Source organism: Lolium rigidum, chromosome 6 (assembly GCF_022539505.1).
Source record: "Lolium rigidum isolate FL_2022 chromosome 6, APGP_CSIRO_Lrig_0.1, whole genome shotgun sequence".
NCBI classification, from domain to species: Eukaryota; Viridiplantae; Streptophyta; class Magnoliopsida; order Poales; family Poaceae; genus Lolium; species Lolium rigidum.
Window position 1 is genome coordinate 260,500,116 of NC_061513.1, and position 16,698 is coordinate 260,516,813.

A 16,698-nucleotide genomic window follows, 5' to 3' on the forward strand; every position below is an offset into this window, starting at 1 on the left:
GTCCCGGAGGGACGCGATGATCAGCAAATGCTCCCGCAGGTCGTCGTCGAAGGCTTGCTCGTCCTCTAGCAGCAGGGCAACCATCTCATCGTCGCTGTCCATGGCTAAAGCAAAATCAATGGTTAAAATTGCGCCGAGGCAGACGACGCAACAAACAGCGGCCAATCGCGCCTACCTGGCAAGTCGTCGAGCACCTTCTGTGCGCGGAGGTGAGGCGGATTTGACGGCGCATTCTGGGACGCGCTGGCGACGCGGCGGCGGCGGCACGACCGGCGGGAGCCCTAGCCGCGACAACGGTGCCGACTCTAGATCAGACGCCCAAACGGCCGGGAAATCCAGCGGCGGCGGTGGGGTGGGAGGCGCGGGAAGGAATGAGCAACGAGAAAAGAGGCGCGAACCAACGGTTTATGCAAATAGTCGCCGACATGTGGGAGCCCGCCTCGCTTTTCGTTGTGTCCGGCGTTCCCGGTGCGTCCCCTGTGGGACGGGGACGGACTCGGGGCGCCGGACACCGTATCGGACCGCGCCGGACAAAAATGGGCTTTAGGGGACGCGGCTGGAACGCATTTTTTGTCCGGCGCGCCCCAAATCCCTTTGGGGACGCTTTAGGGGACGCGGCTGGAGATGCTCTTACCTCCGGCTCGCCGACCGCACCTGCTACAACATCTTCTCCTCGACTGGGAGATTTGTCTCCTTGGTAATCTCCTTCTCCCCATCCCGTTTCTTGAGCAAGTCGTAAATAATTTGTTCCCATTCTGTTCTCGCGTGTGTAGTCGATACTAAGAACTATTATTCCAACTGAATCAGTAGAGCTGGCAATGGCCAGCCATGTTTTTGTTAAGGCACATCGCGGTATACTTCCACTGCTGAATCTGAAATTAACTGCAGGACTCACTGCGGCATCAGGATGGGGAATATTCTGAACCAGATCCTTGCAAATACTACACGCCATCCGAAACAAAACTACCAAGCCAGAACAGCAGATGACCAGTTTAGACTGTCGAGTATTCTGTTCTGTAGAGCTACATTGGAACACACACGTTGTGTCTACAACAAGGGGGTATCAGATAGCCATTTTGAACTGTGGAGCGTTCTTGTTTCCAGAGCTCTGTCGGGACAAGCCCGCCGTATCTACAAGGAGGCCACAAATGATTATTTTCGGCTTCTGAGTCTTCTGGTTTGCAGAGCTATATCAGAATGCATACGCCGTAAGCTAATAGTATATGAGAAGGGGGTGGCGATCGACCGATTTCAGCTGTGGAGGATTCTGATTTGTAGAACTATGTCGTACTTCATTAGGCACAAGACAATCTATGAGAAGAGAATAGCAGATGCTCAATTTCAACTGTTGACCCTTTCAATATGCAAAGCTATATCAGACTACCTCTGCTGCAGACCAATCTGTAAAAATGAAATATCAGTTGATTGGTTTGTAAATCTTCCTGAGGTAAGTTGAGCTTCTGTTTTCTGAGTTACTTGAAGAGCAAAATTAAGCCTTTGAACACATATGCCTTTTTTTTCCTGTACTGCAGGATGTGCTACGCACAATTTTATCAAAACTGCCTCTCGATGAGGTTATAAGGACTGGTGTTCTGTCAAGCAAATGGAGATGTTTGTGGACAGTTTGTCCTAAACTATGTTTTGATGGCATTACAATGTTTGGCAAGAACATGCATAATAAGAAAATAAAACATAGTACACAAAAGTTTATTGACAATGTTAATACAGTCTTACAACAGTGCCATGGAAGGGTAGTTGAAGAGCTTGGTGTCAAATTTGAATTTGACACCATGCTGGTTGACCATCTTAATAGTTGGATTAGATTTGCTGTATCATCGCATGCAAAGTTTCTAGCTTTTGATTTAAAACCTTCTGGGTTGGAAGCTCTCAGCTGTCCTCAGTACATATTCCCTTTCCAACTTTTAGACAACAGTAGCATATCTCGTCTGCAGCATATTCAACTTTGCTTCGTGTCTGTCAAACCACCCGCACAGTTCAGTGGTTTCCCAAACCTTGCAAAGCTCTGTCTTAGCAGAGTGCATGTTAGTTCAAAGGATCTTCATCATATGTTGTCCAGTTGTTGTAATCTTGAGTGGTTGAGTATTGGCCAATGCTATCAGCTTGGTGGTGAACTAAAGGTCGATAGTCCACTTTCCCATCTTCTATACTTGAATATTGCGTTTTCTGAGCTAACGAGGATCGAGTTTCATGCTGTGGAACTGAGAACTTTTGTGTACGAAGGTCCGCCGGTACCTATTCACCTCAATAAATCTACGGGACTAGAAAATGCAGATATACATTTTATTGGAGTAACTATTGAGGATGCTGTGTCTGCACTAAATAGTGTGCTCATAAATGTGCAAAATCTGACCATGAAAGTTCATGTCAGACCACGGAAGGTTTGCGCTTTTAGCACTCTTTCTAATTATAGTCTGTTGTCTCCTCACATTGTGTCTTATTGATCTCTGGTCCTCTTATGTTTCAGCTACCATGTGTGTTGGAAAATTCACACAGTTTTTCTCAGTTGAAGAATTTGCAACTCAAGCTGCTTTTCCACTACGATATCGACAGCCTATCTTTGGTTAAATTTCTTGGAGCTACTCCGTTCATCGAAAAGTTAGAGATGCATGTAAGTACTCTCATGCTTCTCTTTATTGTTCCCAGCAGTCTCATGTAACTAGTCTCATGCATTTCATATACTAGTGTGATGCTTCTTATCGCCAAGCATCACCAGTGTCAAAATTGAGAGCACGTTGAGATTTTGTTGCCTGGCTACTGAATAGTGAGTACTGCGTGTAATAGTTATTTTACAGTGAATTTCATGTGTACTTGCTTGGTTAGTCAAATTGCAGCAACATTTGACAAACGAGCCAATTTTTACATCTATTTTGTATATTTAATTGATTATTCCAACTTGCAGTTCACCAGTCTTTTTGGGTTTTTCTATGTGGAGAGAAAAACTATAAGGAGATTTGAGCATGAACAGAAGTATCTAAAGGACGTGTCTATCACAGGATTTAAAGCATCCATTGGCCAAGTTGAATTGCTTGTGCACATTGTGGAAAATACCCCTGCATTGGATGTGTTGACCATCGATCAGTCAGATATATTTAGGAAGGAAGATGCTGGACAAGAAGAAGCAGACGATAACATGGATGAACGTTATGGAGTTATTAGAGCATATATTGAAGGAAAGGTTTCACCTGAATGTTTCGTGAGATTAATTTAGAGGACGCTTTTTGTGCAATGTACAGTTATTTGTAACAGGAAGTGTGCTTGCCCAGTCTGTGATATTATAGTTTTTCTTTGTAGAGAAGCATGACAGCATATCTTTAGATTGACTTTTAGGCCTTCCCTTTGTAACTTACTGTTCGACATCAATGCCTTCCCTTTGTACAACTCCATGGCCTTGAAGAAACTAAATTCTTGATCTTTCACACTCTATAGAAGCAAAGCGTAAGTAAGTTGCTGCCCAATGTTTGGGTACTGCAAAAAAAAATTAGTTCGTAGGATAATTTCCACCCTTTTTTTGACTTATGATCTGGCATCACGAAGCTCTACATTTGACCCTGTCGAAGAACATATTATTTCGTTTTACTTCTGGAAATAAAACTGTAAAATTATGAAATGATGGTGGTGCCGTGGTGGTGCTGAAATGTTGTATTTCCTCGATTCATATTACTCGTACTTGATGCTAATATAGATTTATCTAGACACATTTTAATTGTAGATACATTTATTTTAATATCAAATAATATGGATTGGAGGAACTAGTAGTGTGACTACTGCTCGTCCACGCATCCAAGTCGCTTGCAGCGAGCGCAGCTTTTTTTTTTTCCGCCTCAGCATATTATTACCTATTGATTCGATTTAATTTAAAAATAATCTGTTTCCGGAAATAATCTACAGTACTCTATCTCAAGGGAACGCTTCCTTTTCCTCCCGCGAGTCAGGACTCGGCCCAACCCAACCCGACGCCGCAAGCGGTGAAGCCAGCCCTACTCTACAGCCGCCGTCGCCGCCGCCGCCGCCTCGCCGCGACACCGCGTCCCCGCCGTCTCGACCCCGTCCGCAATCTTGAGGTACGCGCTTTGCTTTCATCCAGTGATTGCTTACAACCCCACCAATTTCCCGTTGCACACCATCATCTAGATCCGCCGCCGTTGCTGAATCGTGGTGTCTGCTGTTTTTGCCCGCCGATGCAGGGTAAACATGGCGAGGCTGGTGTCGACTTCCCTCGTCAGGGGGCTCGTGCGATCGTGCCGCGCGTCCAGCACCGCGGTAAGTGCCTGCACCTTCATCACTTCCCAGTACGAATCTTCAGTCAGAACTTTTCCCCAATTTTTTGCTGTATGGTCCGATCTCGAATCGAACCCTAGAACCCCCAAATTGCTGTCAGGTTCGTTGGTAGCTGTTACGCTCTAAAATCCTCTTATACAGGTCTGTGAATTCGATGTTATATTCTTCTAGCTAGTTGCCCCCCTTATTGAAGACTGGAAATGTTTAGGGTTGAAAATTCTGTGACCACTAGTGCACCATTTAGTATTATCTGAAAATCCTAATGTCCTGAGCTGGTCTCATTTCGGCATTTGCCATGACGATTTGTGCTTACCTGTGTCAGTAACCTCACCATTATTTTGCTTCGGTGAATGTTATGTATGATATAGTCCTTAATGATCTCCATACGCAAATGCATTTAACATAAATGGGATGTGTTAGGCAACTTTACAAGGGTTCCCACAATTTTTTTGCTCATTGGTTGGTCTAAGCGCTGATCCAGACCTGAAATCTCAATTGTTGTCAAGTTCGTTGGGGCCTGGAGGCTCTTCAATTCACTTGTCTACAGTTATGTGAATTTGACTTCATTTTCATATGAAGATGAGATTATTTGATTTAGTTTTCCCAATCATCATGTTCTCCACTTTACAACAATATCATGTCTGGTTTACAAGGCGGTGACCTCCCATGCATCATTCAGTCCATTCATAAATCCTTATGTGTAGAGAGCTCAGTTCGTCATTTGTTTTATTTCAACGAATGTTATCGACGCTATAGTTCTATCACAGTTGAGGTTTTCTCATTGGTTTTCCTTGTTCATTACCTTCAATTATATTGGGCATTTGTAGTTTTTGTGTAGTATGGAAGTATCAAGCTTTATTTTGCTTCCAATTTTTTGAAGAACCAACCAATGTTGAACTATAAACTTTGGTGAAACAGTTCAGATGATTTCTGCTCTGAACAGTGATGTTGGTCTCATGTTCGTATAATGACCTTATTTTCTGGAACTGCAGACTGTGACACGACCAACTTTCCAACAGCTCATGCCCTACTCATCAGCACCCAGTGGTGATTCTAACGTGAGTGATGGCACAAGTACAACACGAGTAGCTGCTGATCCTGATACACATCAAGATTTCCAGCCTACAAGCAAAGGTTCTGGCGTGTCTTTGCATGACATCGTTGCTCAGGTATATACATGTGTACATGAGCTTTCAGAACATTTTGATTCAAGCACTTGAAATGTATCAGTCTGATCCTAAATATAAGAAGTCTTGGGAGTTTAGTCTTATATTTAGGAATGGATGGAGTAACAAAAACAGGCATGTGTAACTAGAATTGTAGAGCTTAAAGTCGTATCATGTTCTTCTGCCATTCATTAACCGCCTCAGTGAATTATTTGGCAGGATATCAAGGAAAATCCAGTCTTGATCTACATGAAGGGTTATCCTGATGCTCCCAGGTGTGGATTCAGTGCACTAGCAGTGAAGGTCCTCCAGCAATACGGTAAACTATATCTCGGCATCAGCTGTCAGTTATTTTGCATCTCTCAAATCCCTAAACCATATCGTTTATTGCAGGTGTCTCTATCAGTGCTAGAGATATTCTGAGTAATATGAAGCTCAAGGAGAGTGTCAAAGCTCACACGTAAGTGGTTCGTCCATCCCTAATGCTTTACTTTTAGATGGAAAAAACCCGTCTCAGAAAGGGAAAAGGAACTAGATGTGTGTGGTATATATTGAAATCCTGCATCATGGGCTCATGGCAAGAGTGTATGAGATGATATGCTAAAGAAAGTAGAGTATGTTTTGATAAGGGGTGAATTAGGCTTCAACAACTGATAAACCTGCAGAATATGAGTTTTATTAGGTTGAGGCTTTACTTAAAAGGCATTCATCAGAAACATGTATCCATTTTTCAAAGGTCCACTTTTATTCAGTTTCATCCATATGCATCATGATACACAGAAATGATAAATGGATAGTCTAACACTGTTTAGCTAGCTTAGATGCCAGCACTTATGAATTATGTATCATTTGGTGATATTATTACTTAATTCTATTGTTTGTCTGTGCAGTAACTGGCCTACATTTCCCCAAATATTTATCAAAGGAGAGTTCGTTGGCGGATCTGATATCATATTAAACATGCACCAGGCAAGTGAGCTGATCAAGTGAATCATCACCATTTCATTCACCAGGTGTATCCACCTGAGCTGGTATCTTTCACTTAGTGGCTGACTTCTCTCGATTTTCTTCAGAAAGGTGAACTTAAGGATCTACTCGGTGATATCAATGCACAAAAGGGCGAGCAAGACAGTACCCCGTGAAACAAGCCACAGTGTCAGCATTAGCTTGGAGATGGGAGCTCTCTGTTGTTTCTGAGCAGCATTAGCAAGGATGAATATCCGTCGGTTCCAAGAGCATGAAAGTTTTTATTTCATGATAAATAAATGCAACTTCTCAAAACTGTTTTTTTGTGTGTACGTTGTAATTTCTAGTCATGTGTTCTCAGTTGGATTCTACTTTGGGCTTCACTTAGGTTGTGACAATAAATGATTAGGCTGTTTACATACTTAGATATATGCTCCTGTATATCTTGCCAGTTAATCTTATTTATGTTACCGACTTATTTGCACCACAAGTGAATCATTATAAGTTCAAGGTTTGTGGGCATGCCTTGTCTTCATTCAGAACTTACTGCTTAACACATCATGGAAAGTTGCTTGTATGAACTTGTATGGTATAGACAGTATCCAAGCTCTCAAACAAATAATGACATAAAGTTCTTGAAAATTTGTGTATGCAGTATAAGTTCCAAACTGAAATAAAGTATATGGTTTGTGTCTTATAAGAAAAAAAATGGCAGCTTAAATGTTTGATGTTTCTGTCATGGAGCTTGAAAATGAACTTCGAAATGTGTGAAAAAGAATGAGCGGCCAACATATTTCTACATGAAAAAATTATGTTCCCAGATTTCTTAACTTTTTAAAACCTGGAAATGACAAAACCTGACATAACCTGGAAATGACAAAAGCTGACATATTTCCTAGTACATCATACTAGTCCGTTCCTGCCGTACAAAAAAATCAAACTACCAGCGAGTTCCTTAACAAAACGTGTTACCTGCAGTACGTGAGGATATGCAAGTATACTGCTGTCAAAAAAATGACATATGTCGGTATTACATAGTCATCAAGCAAGATGTTCTGATTTACTACCAGAGACCTCGGTGGTATTTTTGTTTTGTGCATAAGTCGAAACATCTTAACTTAAGCCAAACAATCAATTCGGAAGAAAGAACGAAACATATCATTAAAAACCATAACCAAACTGATCACACTGTCTCCGCCGTTGGATGGACAGAGACCAAATTATGGAAATCTCAATAGTACAAGATTCAGTGATGCGTGTCTGCATATGAAACGCCAAGCTACGACATGACCGTATACCCAAAGCCTAAGTTGGCTACCCAACCATTTATCACTTAATTTTGGCACAACCACACTACCACAGGTACTTATTATTTAGATGCTGCTACACCGAGCCCTTATCGTGACATTTCTTCGTTCAATCAAGACGAGGAAGTGCCGATTTCCAAGTTTGTGGTAAGCCATTTGCCAACCTCGTCCATCTCCTCTGGAACCGTATAGTGTCCGAGTCTTCAAAAAGGAGAGGAGATCAGTTAGCAATAGCATAAGGAAATCACAACACTAAAGGGGGTAGAGAAGGCATCAAACCTGTTGTACGACTTGAATACCACATTTGCAAACCCGGTTGACTTCAGTGCTTCTGCAGATCTCTCACCATGCTTGTAGAGTACTACATCATCAGCTGCATAAAACCGAAACAGTCACAATTCACTTATGGTGGTGATGGCTTGTGGATAACCAAACAGAAATATAAGACACAAACAAGTGCTGCAGTCGTGATGCAGCATGAAAGCAGAGGACCGCTATCAACACCTGATCGAAATATCTATTGTTCTGTGAACTCGTGTTCGGCTGACGCACATGAAAACTTGACAGACATTGATTTCCCTAATAAAATTACTCACATCTTTTCATTTAAATTTTAAGCTATGCACAGCTGTTCACTTACTTACCTTGTGAGGCCTGCCTCATCGAAATAGTATTAATTCCGTTACTAAGAGGCAGACGATATCAAGCTTTAGGCAATACAAAAATAGAGAAAAAAAATTCTGATGACAACTAACATTTGAATCCAGATTAAAGGGTGAAAAGAACTATCCAAATACTTGATAATTCAGTTGCATTATATCTACTGCAAACAAGTAACTGCAGATAATACAGGTGCATAGCTATAAACCTACACCTGTTCTAAATATTTGTAAAAATTAAGATAAATATTTCTGGTTTGCGGTACACATGTCACCAGCTCCAAGAGAAGGATGGATTGTTAAATGCAAGGAGAAATACGGTGTGCTAAATGTCAGCATTACCAATAAGGTGTTTATAAAAAAATATGGAACAGATATGCACCTTTTCCATGACAAAGCAGAAGAGGTAATGATGAAGCCTTCTGTGCAGCCTCCTGTGAGCTCTCAATTTTGTTCTTCAATGCCCTGAGGTGACCACACATAAGTAGATCAGCCACAAGGCACCAGTTTCAGTGAAACTTGCAGACATAAACATACTAGCACAAACCTGGCACATGGCAGCCAGCCACTGAGACCAACAGCCACACTTAGGTTCACAGGATACGGATTGCCATTTCCATATTTTCCATGAGCAAAACAAGTCCCGGAGTAAAGCGCAGTAGCAGCGCCCATACTAAAGCCACCAACACCAAGCTTGACTGTGATGGTTAGTGTAACATTGTCAAAAAAATTAGCGATAAATAAGACCCCAACAAATCAGCTTGTTTGTTGGGACTATGCATGAGCTTTACAAGCATCTAGAAATATTTTGCACGCCCACAACACAACAGCGAACAGATAAATAACAAGGAATGTATTTCCATATCTGGTGTGTGCTTGATAAAAATGTGTATGAAGAAAGTAAATAAACAGAAAATGGCGCGGAACCATACTGTCGGCGGGCTCGGTAGACAACAAATTTGCAACGTGTGCAGCTGAGGAATCCAGCCCCTCAACATCATCAGGAGAATCTTCTGAAAGATCAGCAACGTCAAACCCTGTGATCCCAAAAAAAGAAAAGACCATGTCAGCAGACACCTACCAAAACAAATAGCTATTTCAAAAGGAGTAAGTACTATATATCCAAGATATAAACATGAAATTCACATATTATAGAACCTACATGCAGTAGATGGGAATCCACCAAAAATTGCCACGGGCCTCGTAGGTGCAGTTGGGCAAATCCATTTTATCTGCAGCGGTAGCAGATCAGAGAATCAGAAGGACTTCCAACAGGATACATACTTGAAAGTGGAAAGCCAGGTCATAACTTACATTAGGAAGGGGAAGAGTTTCCAGCAGTTGAGACCAGCTGCAAACATAACATAAAATCCATTATGCCTGTTGGTTTTTAAATAAAATTTAGCATAGCAGTATAGCGCATTGTTTCCTTAAAATCATGATAGAACGCGTGTTAGGTTTCTGGCCAATAATAATGCAGTGATTTATGCGCAAATGAGTAGATGTAACGAACAATTTACACGGCGGTTATGCCGTCTGAAACAGTAAAACAGTATAGCAGATTTTAATCCATTTGCTCATAAAAAATGCCACGCAAAGTATCTATTCGGTCAATAAGATGATTCATGGGGTCAGCATTATCACTACAAACGATAATTAGGCAGGCAATTTATTTCGACAAACTGCTATAAACAGTAGGACAGTGAAATGTCCACAAGATCCGATGCTTATGGTTCGTCAAGAATCCAAGATGAACAGACAGGTTGTCCATCGTCCGACAAATGCATCAATCAATCCCAAGAAGCGGAACTGCGGGCGGGGAAGGGAAGAAGGGTTTACCTTGCTCCATTGTCGCCGAGGCCGTGGAGCCAGACGATGGTGGCCTTGTGCGCGCCCTTGGGCCTGACCACATGCGTCCGGCCGTACTCGAACGGCCGCTTCGCACCTGCATCCATCCTCATCTCATTTCATCCCAACCCCAACAAATCGAGCGAGCGAATGACAAGGCAGGCGCACAAAAATACCTGCCGCGACGGAGCTGGCGCCCCCGAAGCTCATCCCGCGAGCAGTCGCCGCCGCTACCGCCGCTGCCCCTCCTCCCCTCCTGGCGACCGCGCTCGCCAACGCCACGAACCCAATGGCCTGGAGAAGGAGCAGGGTTAAAAAGCGAAGCGCGCGTGGGTACGAGGGAGCAGCGGCGATTGGAGGGGACGAGAAAGGCAGATTTGGGCGGCGGAAAGGGGAGCGCCTTTTTCTTATGGGAGGGAGTGCGAGTGCGGGTGCGAGAGGGAATCTAGGGGAGATTGCTGGTGGTAGGGGAGGTGCTCCACCACCGCTGAGCGCGCGTGATGGGTGTGGCAGGCACGCCACGAATGGAACAGGGGCTCGCTACAGGACTCGGGAGGGAAAAGGTGGATCCGGCGGCGGAGCTGAGGACGAGGGGAAGGTGGTGACGCCGCGAGCGAGGGGATGCGCCGGCCGATGGCGATGCGAAGGTCGTCTCGTTCCGGATCTTTCTGCGCTCTTCTCCTTCGCACCGGTGCGTCTTTCCCTTGTTCTGTGTGGTGGGTAATGTGGCTTTGTTGTGTTCGGTCGGTGATGGACTCCGTGGTAGGGTGCGAGCCGGTCCGTCTCGTCTCGACTGACGCACTTTTTTCTTCACCTTTTGCATTTTCCTGTGCCGTTCGAAGTCAATCCACGTTTTCCCTTCCTAAGAGCATCTCCAACAGGCGCCGTAAAATCCTCGGCGCTTATACCGGCGATCAGGCGCATGTATACCGCTCGCGCGCGACATAGCGAATTTGCCCTCGACGGAGGCTGTATTTTGCAGCGCAGCGTTGGTGTGCGAAAAACGCACTCCGCCGCAGAGGCGCTATTTTGCAGCGCGCGTCACAAACCGCTAATCCGACCGTTTTTTTTTTGAAAATTCATCAAACAAACTATGTAAATATGATCGAAAATACGAATATATTTTAAAAGTGTGCGATACAATGCGACATTTTAACGAAAATACTAAAATAAACTACTCTCGCCGTCGTCGGACTCCCGGCCGAAGTCGAGCCGCTCGGTGTCGTGTCCGACACCGGCGTCGACGTCGTCGTGTACTGGAACTCGGAGGAGGACGAGAGGACGACGGTCAACGGCCCTGCGGCGTTCTTCCTTTCCTCCTTCCTCCTCGCCGCCGCGTCGGTCCTCGCCGCGGACTCGGCGCGGCGCTTCTCGCGACTCGCCTTCTTCGCCGCCATCGCCGCCTTGTCCCCTCCTTCGCGCGCGTAGAAGGCCTCTCGTGGCGGTGACGTCCTCCGGAACGCGCGCGCCCACTCGAGGCGCATGCGCTCATCCCGCTCCGCCACGCGCGGCGCTGCTCGAGGTCGCGGCGCGGCGCCACCGCCGGTCGTGATGAGCGGCAAAGGCGGCGCGAGCATCTCGCTCGCTCTCGCGTCCAAACATCGTCGAGAGTCATCCGCCGGCCAGGGCGGCCGAGGCGCCACGCGACGGCGTCGTAGGCTCGCGCCGCCTCGTGCGCGATGTCGAAGATACCGAGGCCGGATCCGCTCCTCGCCGGAGCGAATCTCGGCGTCGAAGCGGCCCGCCGCCGCGCGCGGACGCCGCGGTAGCCGGAGGCGGAGCCGGCGGCGCGGAGGCATGGCGCCGAGACGGAGGCGGACCGTCGGCGCGCGGAGGCGAGCGCGTGGCGCGGAGGCGAGCGCGGGGGGAGAGGCGAGCGACACGCGGAAGTTTCGACGCGGGAGGCGCTTGGCCCGTTCGCGCGTGTCGTCTTTATAGCGCGCGCGGTAGCGCACGCGGCAATTTTCCCGCGTGGGATAGCGCAAACGCGCGGGCGCGGCAAAATTTTTACCGCGCGCGCCCTTTTCCCGCGTCTGCTGGAGCTTCGCGCGAGCGCTCGCGCGCGCCAAACTGGCAGGTATTTTGCCGCGCGCGCCTTTTACAGCGTCTGTTGGAGATGCTCTAACTAAAGAAGTTTTTTTCTCCCAAAAGATCACTAGTACTCCATCTTTCACAGTTTATTAGGTGTGCGCATACCTCTAGATCGTAAATTTGATCAAGTTAGCAAATTATATCATTAGAAAGTTTAGATCTTCTATTTTCTAATGATATAATTTTTGCATTATATAATTTAAATTATATAGAGTTAAATTAGCGACCTAAGGATACGTGGAAGACTAGTAAACTGAGATGGAGAAAGTAGCAGTTGTATAAGGGAGGTGGCAATTTGGCTCATAGAGCAAATGCTCTTATTATATAAAATAATTAAAAAATAATTTTAAAAATGTTAAAAAATTCTGATATAAATTTGTTGGTGTACATCTTGACATTCTATGTTAGTGCACAAATTTTCATGGAGAAACAACATTTTATATATGCGTGTGCAAAAAAGACAAAAAAATATCATGTACGTAGTCATGTATATAGCATCAAAACTTGTCTTTTTTACAGGAGTCACAATTATTTTTAGTTTTTTTTGAAAACTTGTGTACCAACATAAAATGTCTAGATGTACATGTAAAAATTTAGTTTAATTTTTTTTGACACTTTAAAATGTGGATTCACATAATGTGGAGCATATGCTCCTATGAGCCAAAGTTCATTTCCCTTGTATAAGGAGCTATCAAAGTAATAATAGTTATAAATAGATCCTGCAATCCCTAGCGAAGACTGCAAGCACCAGATTCAACATGCCGCTAGTGAAAAAATTGCTGGTTATGCTTTGTTAGGCTAAAGTTCACCCTCTAGTTTTGCTGCAAAATTACCGGGTGTACATGTTAGCGCATTTAGGTATGGACAGAAGATTTAGTTTCGCTGCAGAGAAGGAAGGATGTCACGCAAGTACGCAACCAAGCTACCATGTGAATTTTCACCTATTTTGTGTGTAAAGACATTCCACCCTTTTGCTAGCGCCACGTGGGTCTGGCGTGGATTACTGATTGATACGATTATTGGAACATCATCAATATGGTGAGTTCAGCACCGTTTCATGTCCGTGGTGAAAACTCTTGTCGTCACCTTTATTTGTCGAGCTCATCAACAACGAATTTGCGCTGTTATCTTGTTGAAGACGTCGTCATCCTAGTAATATGCTAGCCTTCAATGGTTGGTCGCGGTCAAAAGCATTGTTCTACCTATGACCGGACATGGCGATGGTGGCACAAGCACAGGCTTACCTTCTTAAAGGCGTTGCTGCATCGGAAGTCGACTTAGTCGTATGTGTTAAATCCACATGTTGTATGATGTTTCCATAATGTCTACGTTATGTACTCTACATGTTAATGATTTTGGTCTTTACCTTGCATCAACTTTAAAAAAAAAAAGTTGTGTGCATTATTTTGATGTGGAGTTCGGAGGTTCACCTCCTTTTCAGAAAAAAAAAAACCTAGGCTTCACTACATGCGGGAGCACATGCCCAATCATTACCCAATCGCTAGAGTGACCAAACTAGAAGCTAATAGAGTCCTCCGTAAAAACTAATTGAGTATTTCAAGTAATAAATTGATGAATTTACCTAGTTAGAGATATTCATAAATATAGATGATGCAAACGTAATAAAGAGCTTTAAATTAAGACATAAAACTATTTCCACTCATTTATGTGTAAGGAAATAGTTGTACTACAATAATTTATTGATACGTTTAATTTTTTTGAACCCTAATCGCCATCACCATCTGCAACTTAGTGATACATATCATATAGTATCACTTACTTTGCAAATAACGATATGCAAATTACTTGATTTTTAGCGCATGATTTTATAGATGAGGGTTAATTTTGCTTTGTATCTCGATGTTTCGTATTTTTGGCTCTTTGTTTATTCTATGCTATCAATTTCTGCATGGGTCTTAATTATACTAAAGAATGGATCATATTTTCTATGTTGACATCAATTTAGCCTAGTGATTTATCATTTGATCCCACTCTCTCATCACATTCTAGATCCGCCACTGCACTCCGCCCTCGCTTTATCTCGAACGATGAACAACCCCCGTTCAATCGTATTAACACGTGCAATAATTCATCTAAAAAAAACACGTGCAATAATTCGTTGAAATGCAAAACAAATGGGATGCTCTTTTACTAACATGGGAGCCCGGGTATGATGCAAAATGTTTCACATCCATAAGTTTCCCATCATCTTGGCAAAAAATGGTTGGCAATTCAGTCTTTTGGTTTTTGCGTGATGTTAGCGGAAACTCTAAATGGAGCTCGGGCTTTTGATATCCTGATTTTAATTTTTTAACTAGCTATCTCGAGATGGTTCCAAAAATAAAAATATAATATACCACTACATAAATGTCTAGTATGCACGTATAACATTTCATGAAATTATATATCAAAGTTTTTCAACGCCAATTGACAAACACATTTTTGTGATTTTCGTGCAAACCTAAAACATAAGGCAGAGTAGGTGTTTTTTTTAAAAGTTGTTCAATAAAAGCCACATGTGTAAGTGGTGGTGGAAATCTGGAGAATGAATTGGAACCTGACAATTCATTGTGAATGCTAAATATGATATTCAATATGGCATCTAGTAGGTGACTCCCTTGTGTGGTTCAATTTATAAAAATCAAACGATTATTTCGGAGGGCAAAGTTATGGCAATGGATACTGAACGCCTGCATTACTTTTAGCATGATGACTGGCGTGGAGAAGACTCCATTTGTATTAAGTTCACACCTTTTTTAGATAATTTTGGATCAGATGTGCACACTACAAAAAATTTGATTCTAGTTGGAATTTGAGATTTGGTGGTTAGCGATGCACCACTAGAGAGGCTATGCAATGCTTTGGGAGTGATATTTTGGCATGTATAGCCCGGGCCATGTGCAAGAAGTGACAAAATGGAAGCCCGCTAATCAAGCAAATTTATTGAAGATCCATGTACACACAATTATCCTCGGTTTAGATCAGTATGTTTCTTCAGTATCCATCGAAAGCCAAAATCCCCTTGTAAAACAGGTTTGGTTGTGGTTGATTTGACAATGCTATTGCAACTAAGGTTATTTGACGTTTGAAGGCTCCTTTGATTCATAGGATAGAAAAACATAGGAATAATAAAAACATAGGATTGAGATGTGATGGCTAGTTGAATCCTATAGGAATATAAGTTCTCTTTGATGTACCAAAGGAACTTTTCGTGAGGTATGACATAATATTTTTTTCCTATAGAATTTGCACTATAAGATTCTTGTAGGATTAGTTCCTATGAATCAAACAACTAGTGTAGGAAAAAATCCCATAGGATCTAAATCCTACACAATTCGTATACCAATCCTACGAATCAAAGGAGGACGAAGGGTTTGGTTGTGGTTGAGAGTTGTCTTGTAGTTTTGCCATGCATATGAGACAGTTTCACATTTGTATTATTTTGCATTTGTTACATCGTACAACCTTCGTTCTATAAAATAACATATTATCACAACCATTTAACTCATACATTGGTTGTAATAACATCTTATATTATGCTACCGAGGGAGTATATTCATGGGGGACGCGGCGTTTCGGCTCATATGACCAGATGATCATATTATCTCGACCGTCCAGTATTGTGTTGGGATCTGTTCTGTCAGGTTTTGTCAGGCGAGGTCGTCACTTTGAAAATGAGCTATACGAGTAAAGGGGGCGCACTGTTCGTCGGTACGTAGACCAATAAATGATGTGGGTGAGCTCCTCCGTCCATGAGGTAACGACGATTTTCTTGAGCCGGTGGAGCAGGAAATTGGAAGAAAATCTGGACTGCCGGTCCAGGATTTCGTCTTGCGTTTAGTTTCTACTTAGAGTGGCTGTAAGGTGTTAAGAACGAGTGAGCAGCTGGCAAAATTTTGGCGACCGCGTCGGCGGAGCAACGTCGGCGCCTACTACTGGAGGTTGGAGCCATGGATTTCCCTACGAATCCGGTAGAAAGGTTAGCAGATCTTGCGACTAACATCTCGTGTGATTTTCCTAGAGGTTATTAGGAAATCTGAATCGTGATTTTGATTGAGGAAACTTCTCGACCTGTCTAGGTTCGAGTTCGGTGACTCAACCGCTATGTAGTACTTATTGAGGCGGAAGGAACAGAGTGGCGTGGCTGCTGTGGTGGAGCGGAAAAGCGGCTCCGCCAGTGTGCTGACTCGCCGCCGCGACTCGTGATGTATCCGGGATGCATTTTCCACTATATCCAGTAGAAAGGTATGAGATTTCTTCGATTTATTTGCTCATTGTTCTTTGCACTTCCATATCGGCCGTGATTTTCATTGGTGGTAACACGGTCTCCATCAAAACCAGGCTCGATTTTGTTGAATCAAG

General features: G+C 43.5%; 3 protein-coding genes across 3 annotated transcripts; 2 read left to right on the plus strand and 1 right to left on the minus strand.

Annotated features, from left to right (window-relative positions):
* The first annotated feature begins 635 nt into the window (after nt 1-635).
* LOC124661188 (FBD-associated F-box protein At1g66310-like) lies at nt 636-3,365 on the plus strand. The gene is made up of 5 exons (XM_047199046.1): nt 636-697; nt 889-1,447; nt 1,533-2,399; nt 2,486-2,629; nt 2,921-3,365. The coding sequence occupies exons 2-5, from the start codon at nt 908-910 to the stop codon at nt 3,227-3,229; spliced, it is 1,860 nt and encodes a 619-aa protein (XP_047055002.1). The 5' UTR covers nt 636-697; nt 889-907; the 3' UTR covers nt 3,230-3,365.
* Nucleotides 3,366-4,025: 660 nt separating this feature from the next.
* LOC124668612 (monothiol glutaredoxin-S4, mitochondrial-like) lies at nt 4,026-6,909 on the plus strand. The gene is made up of 7 exons (XM_047205724.1): nt 4,026-4,082; nt 4,206-4,281; nt 5,292-5,468; nt 5,685-5,784; nt 5,859-5,925; nt 6,356-6,434; nt 6,539-6,909. The coding sequence occupies exons 2-7, from the start codon at nt 4,213-4,215 to the stop codon at nt 6,605-6,607; spliced, it is 561 nt and encodes a 186-aa protein (XP_047061680.1). The 5' UTR covers nt 4,026-4,082; nt 4,206-4,212; the 3' UTR covers nt 6,608-6,909.
* A 657-nt stretch (nt 6,910-7,566) lies between these two features.
* LOC124668614 (acyl-protein thioesterase 2-like) lies at nt 7,567-10,470 on the minus strand. The gene is made up of 9 exons (XM_047205725.1): nt 10,422-10,470; nt 10,237-10,342; nt 9,712-9,748; nt 9,560-9,629; nt 9,330-9,434; nt 8,945-9,095; nt 8,780-8,862; nt 8,018-8,111; nt 7,567-7,939 (listed from the first exon to the last, which is right to left on the minus strand). Exons 1-9 carry the CDS (start codon nt 10,453-10,455, stop codon nt 7,852-7,854), a joined length of 768 nt encoding a protein of 255 aa, XP_047061681.1. The 5' UTR covers nt 10,456-10,470; the 3' UTR covers nt 7,567-7,851.
* Between the last annotated feature and the right edge of the window lie 6,228 nt (nt 10,471-16,698).

Bases quoted from the DNA above. Each gene is read 5' to 3' on its own strand.
- LOC124668614 (XM_047205725.1), bottom strand. From the start codon at position 10,455: ATGAGCTTCGGGGGCGCCAGCTCCGTCGCGGCAG. The intron at 9,435-9,559 runs GTAGGTTCTATA...TTGGGATCACAG, and splicing joins TGGATTCCCATCTACTGCAT to GGTTTGACGTTGCTGATCTT. The intron at 8,112-8,779 runs GTGCATATCTGT...GGTTTTATGCAG, and splicing joins TCTGCTTTGTCATGGAAAAG to CTGATGATGTAGTACTCTAC.
- LOC124668612 (XM_047205724.1), top strand. From the start codon at position 4,213: ATGGCGAGGCTGGTGTCGACTTCCCTCGTCAGGGGGCTCGTGCGATCG. The intron at 4,282-5,291 runs GTAAGTGCCTGC...CTGGAACTGCAG, and splicing joins GCCGCGCGTCCAGCACCGCG to ACTGTGACACGACCAACTTT. The intron at 5,926-6,355 runs GTAAGTGGTTCG...TTGTCTGTGCAG, and splicing joins GAGAGTGTCAAAGCTCACAC to TAACTGGCCTACATTTCCCC.
- LOC124661188 (XM_047199046.1), top strand. From the start codon at position 908: ATGGGGAATATTCTGAACCAGATCCTTGCAAATACTACACGCCATCCG. The intron at 1,448-1,532 runs GTAAGTTGAGCT...CCTGTACTGCAG, and splicing joins GGTTTGTAAATCTTCCTGAG to GATGTGCTACGCACAATTTT. The intron at 2,630-2,920 runs GTAAGTACTCTC...TCCAACTTGCAG, and splicing joins TCGAAAAGTTAGAGATGCAT to TTCACCAGTCTTTTTGGGTT.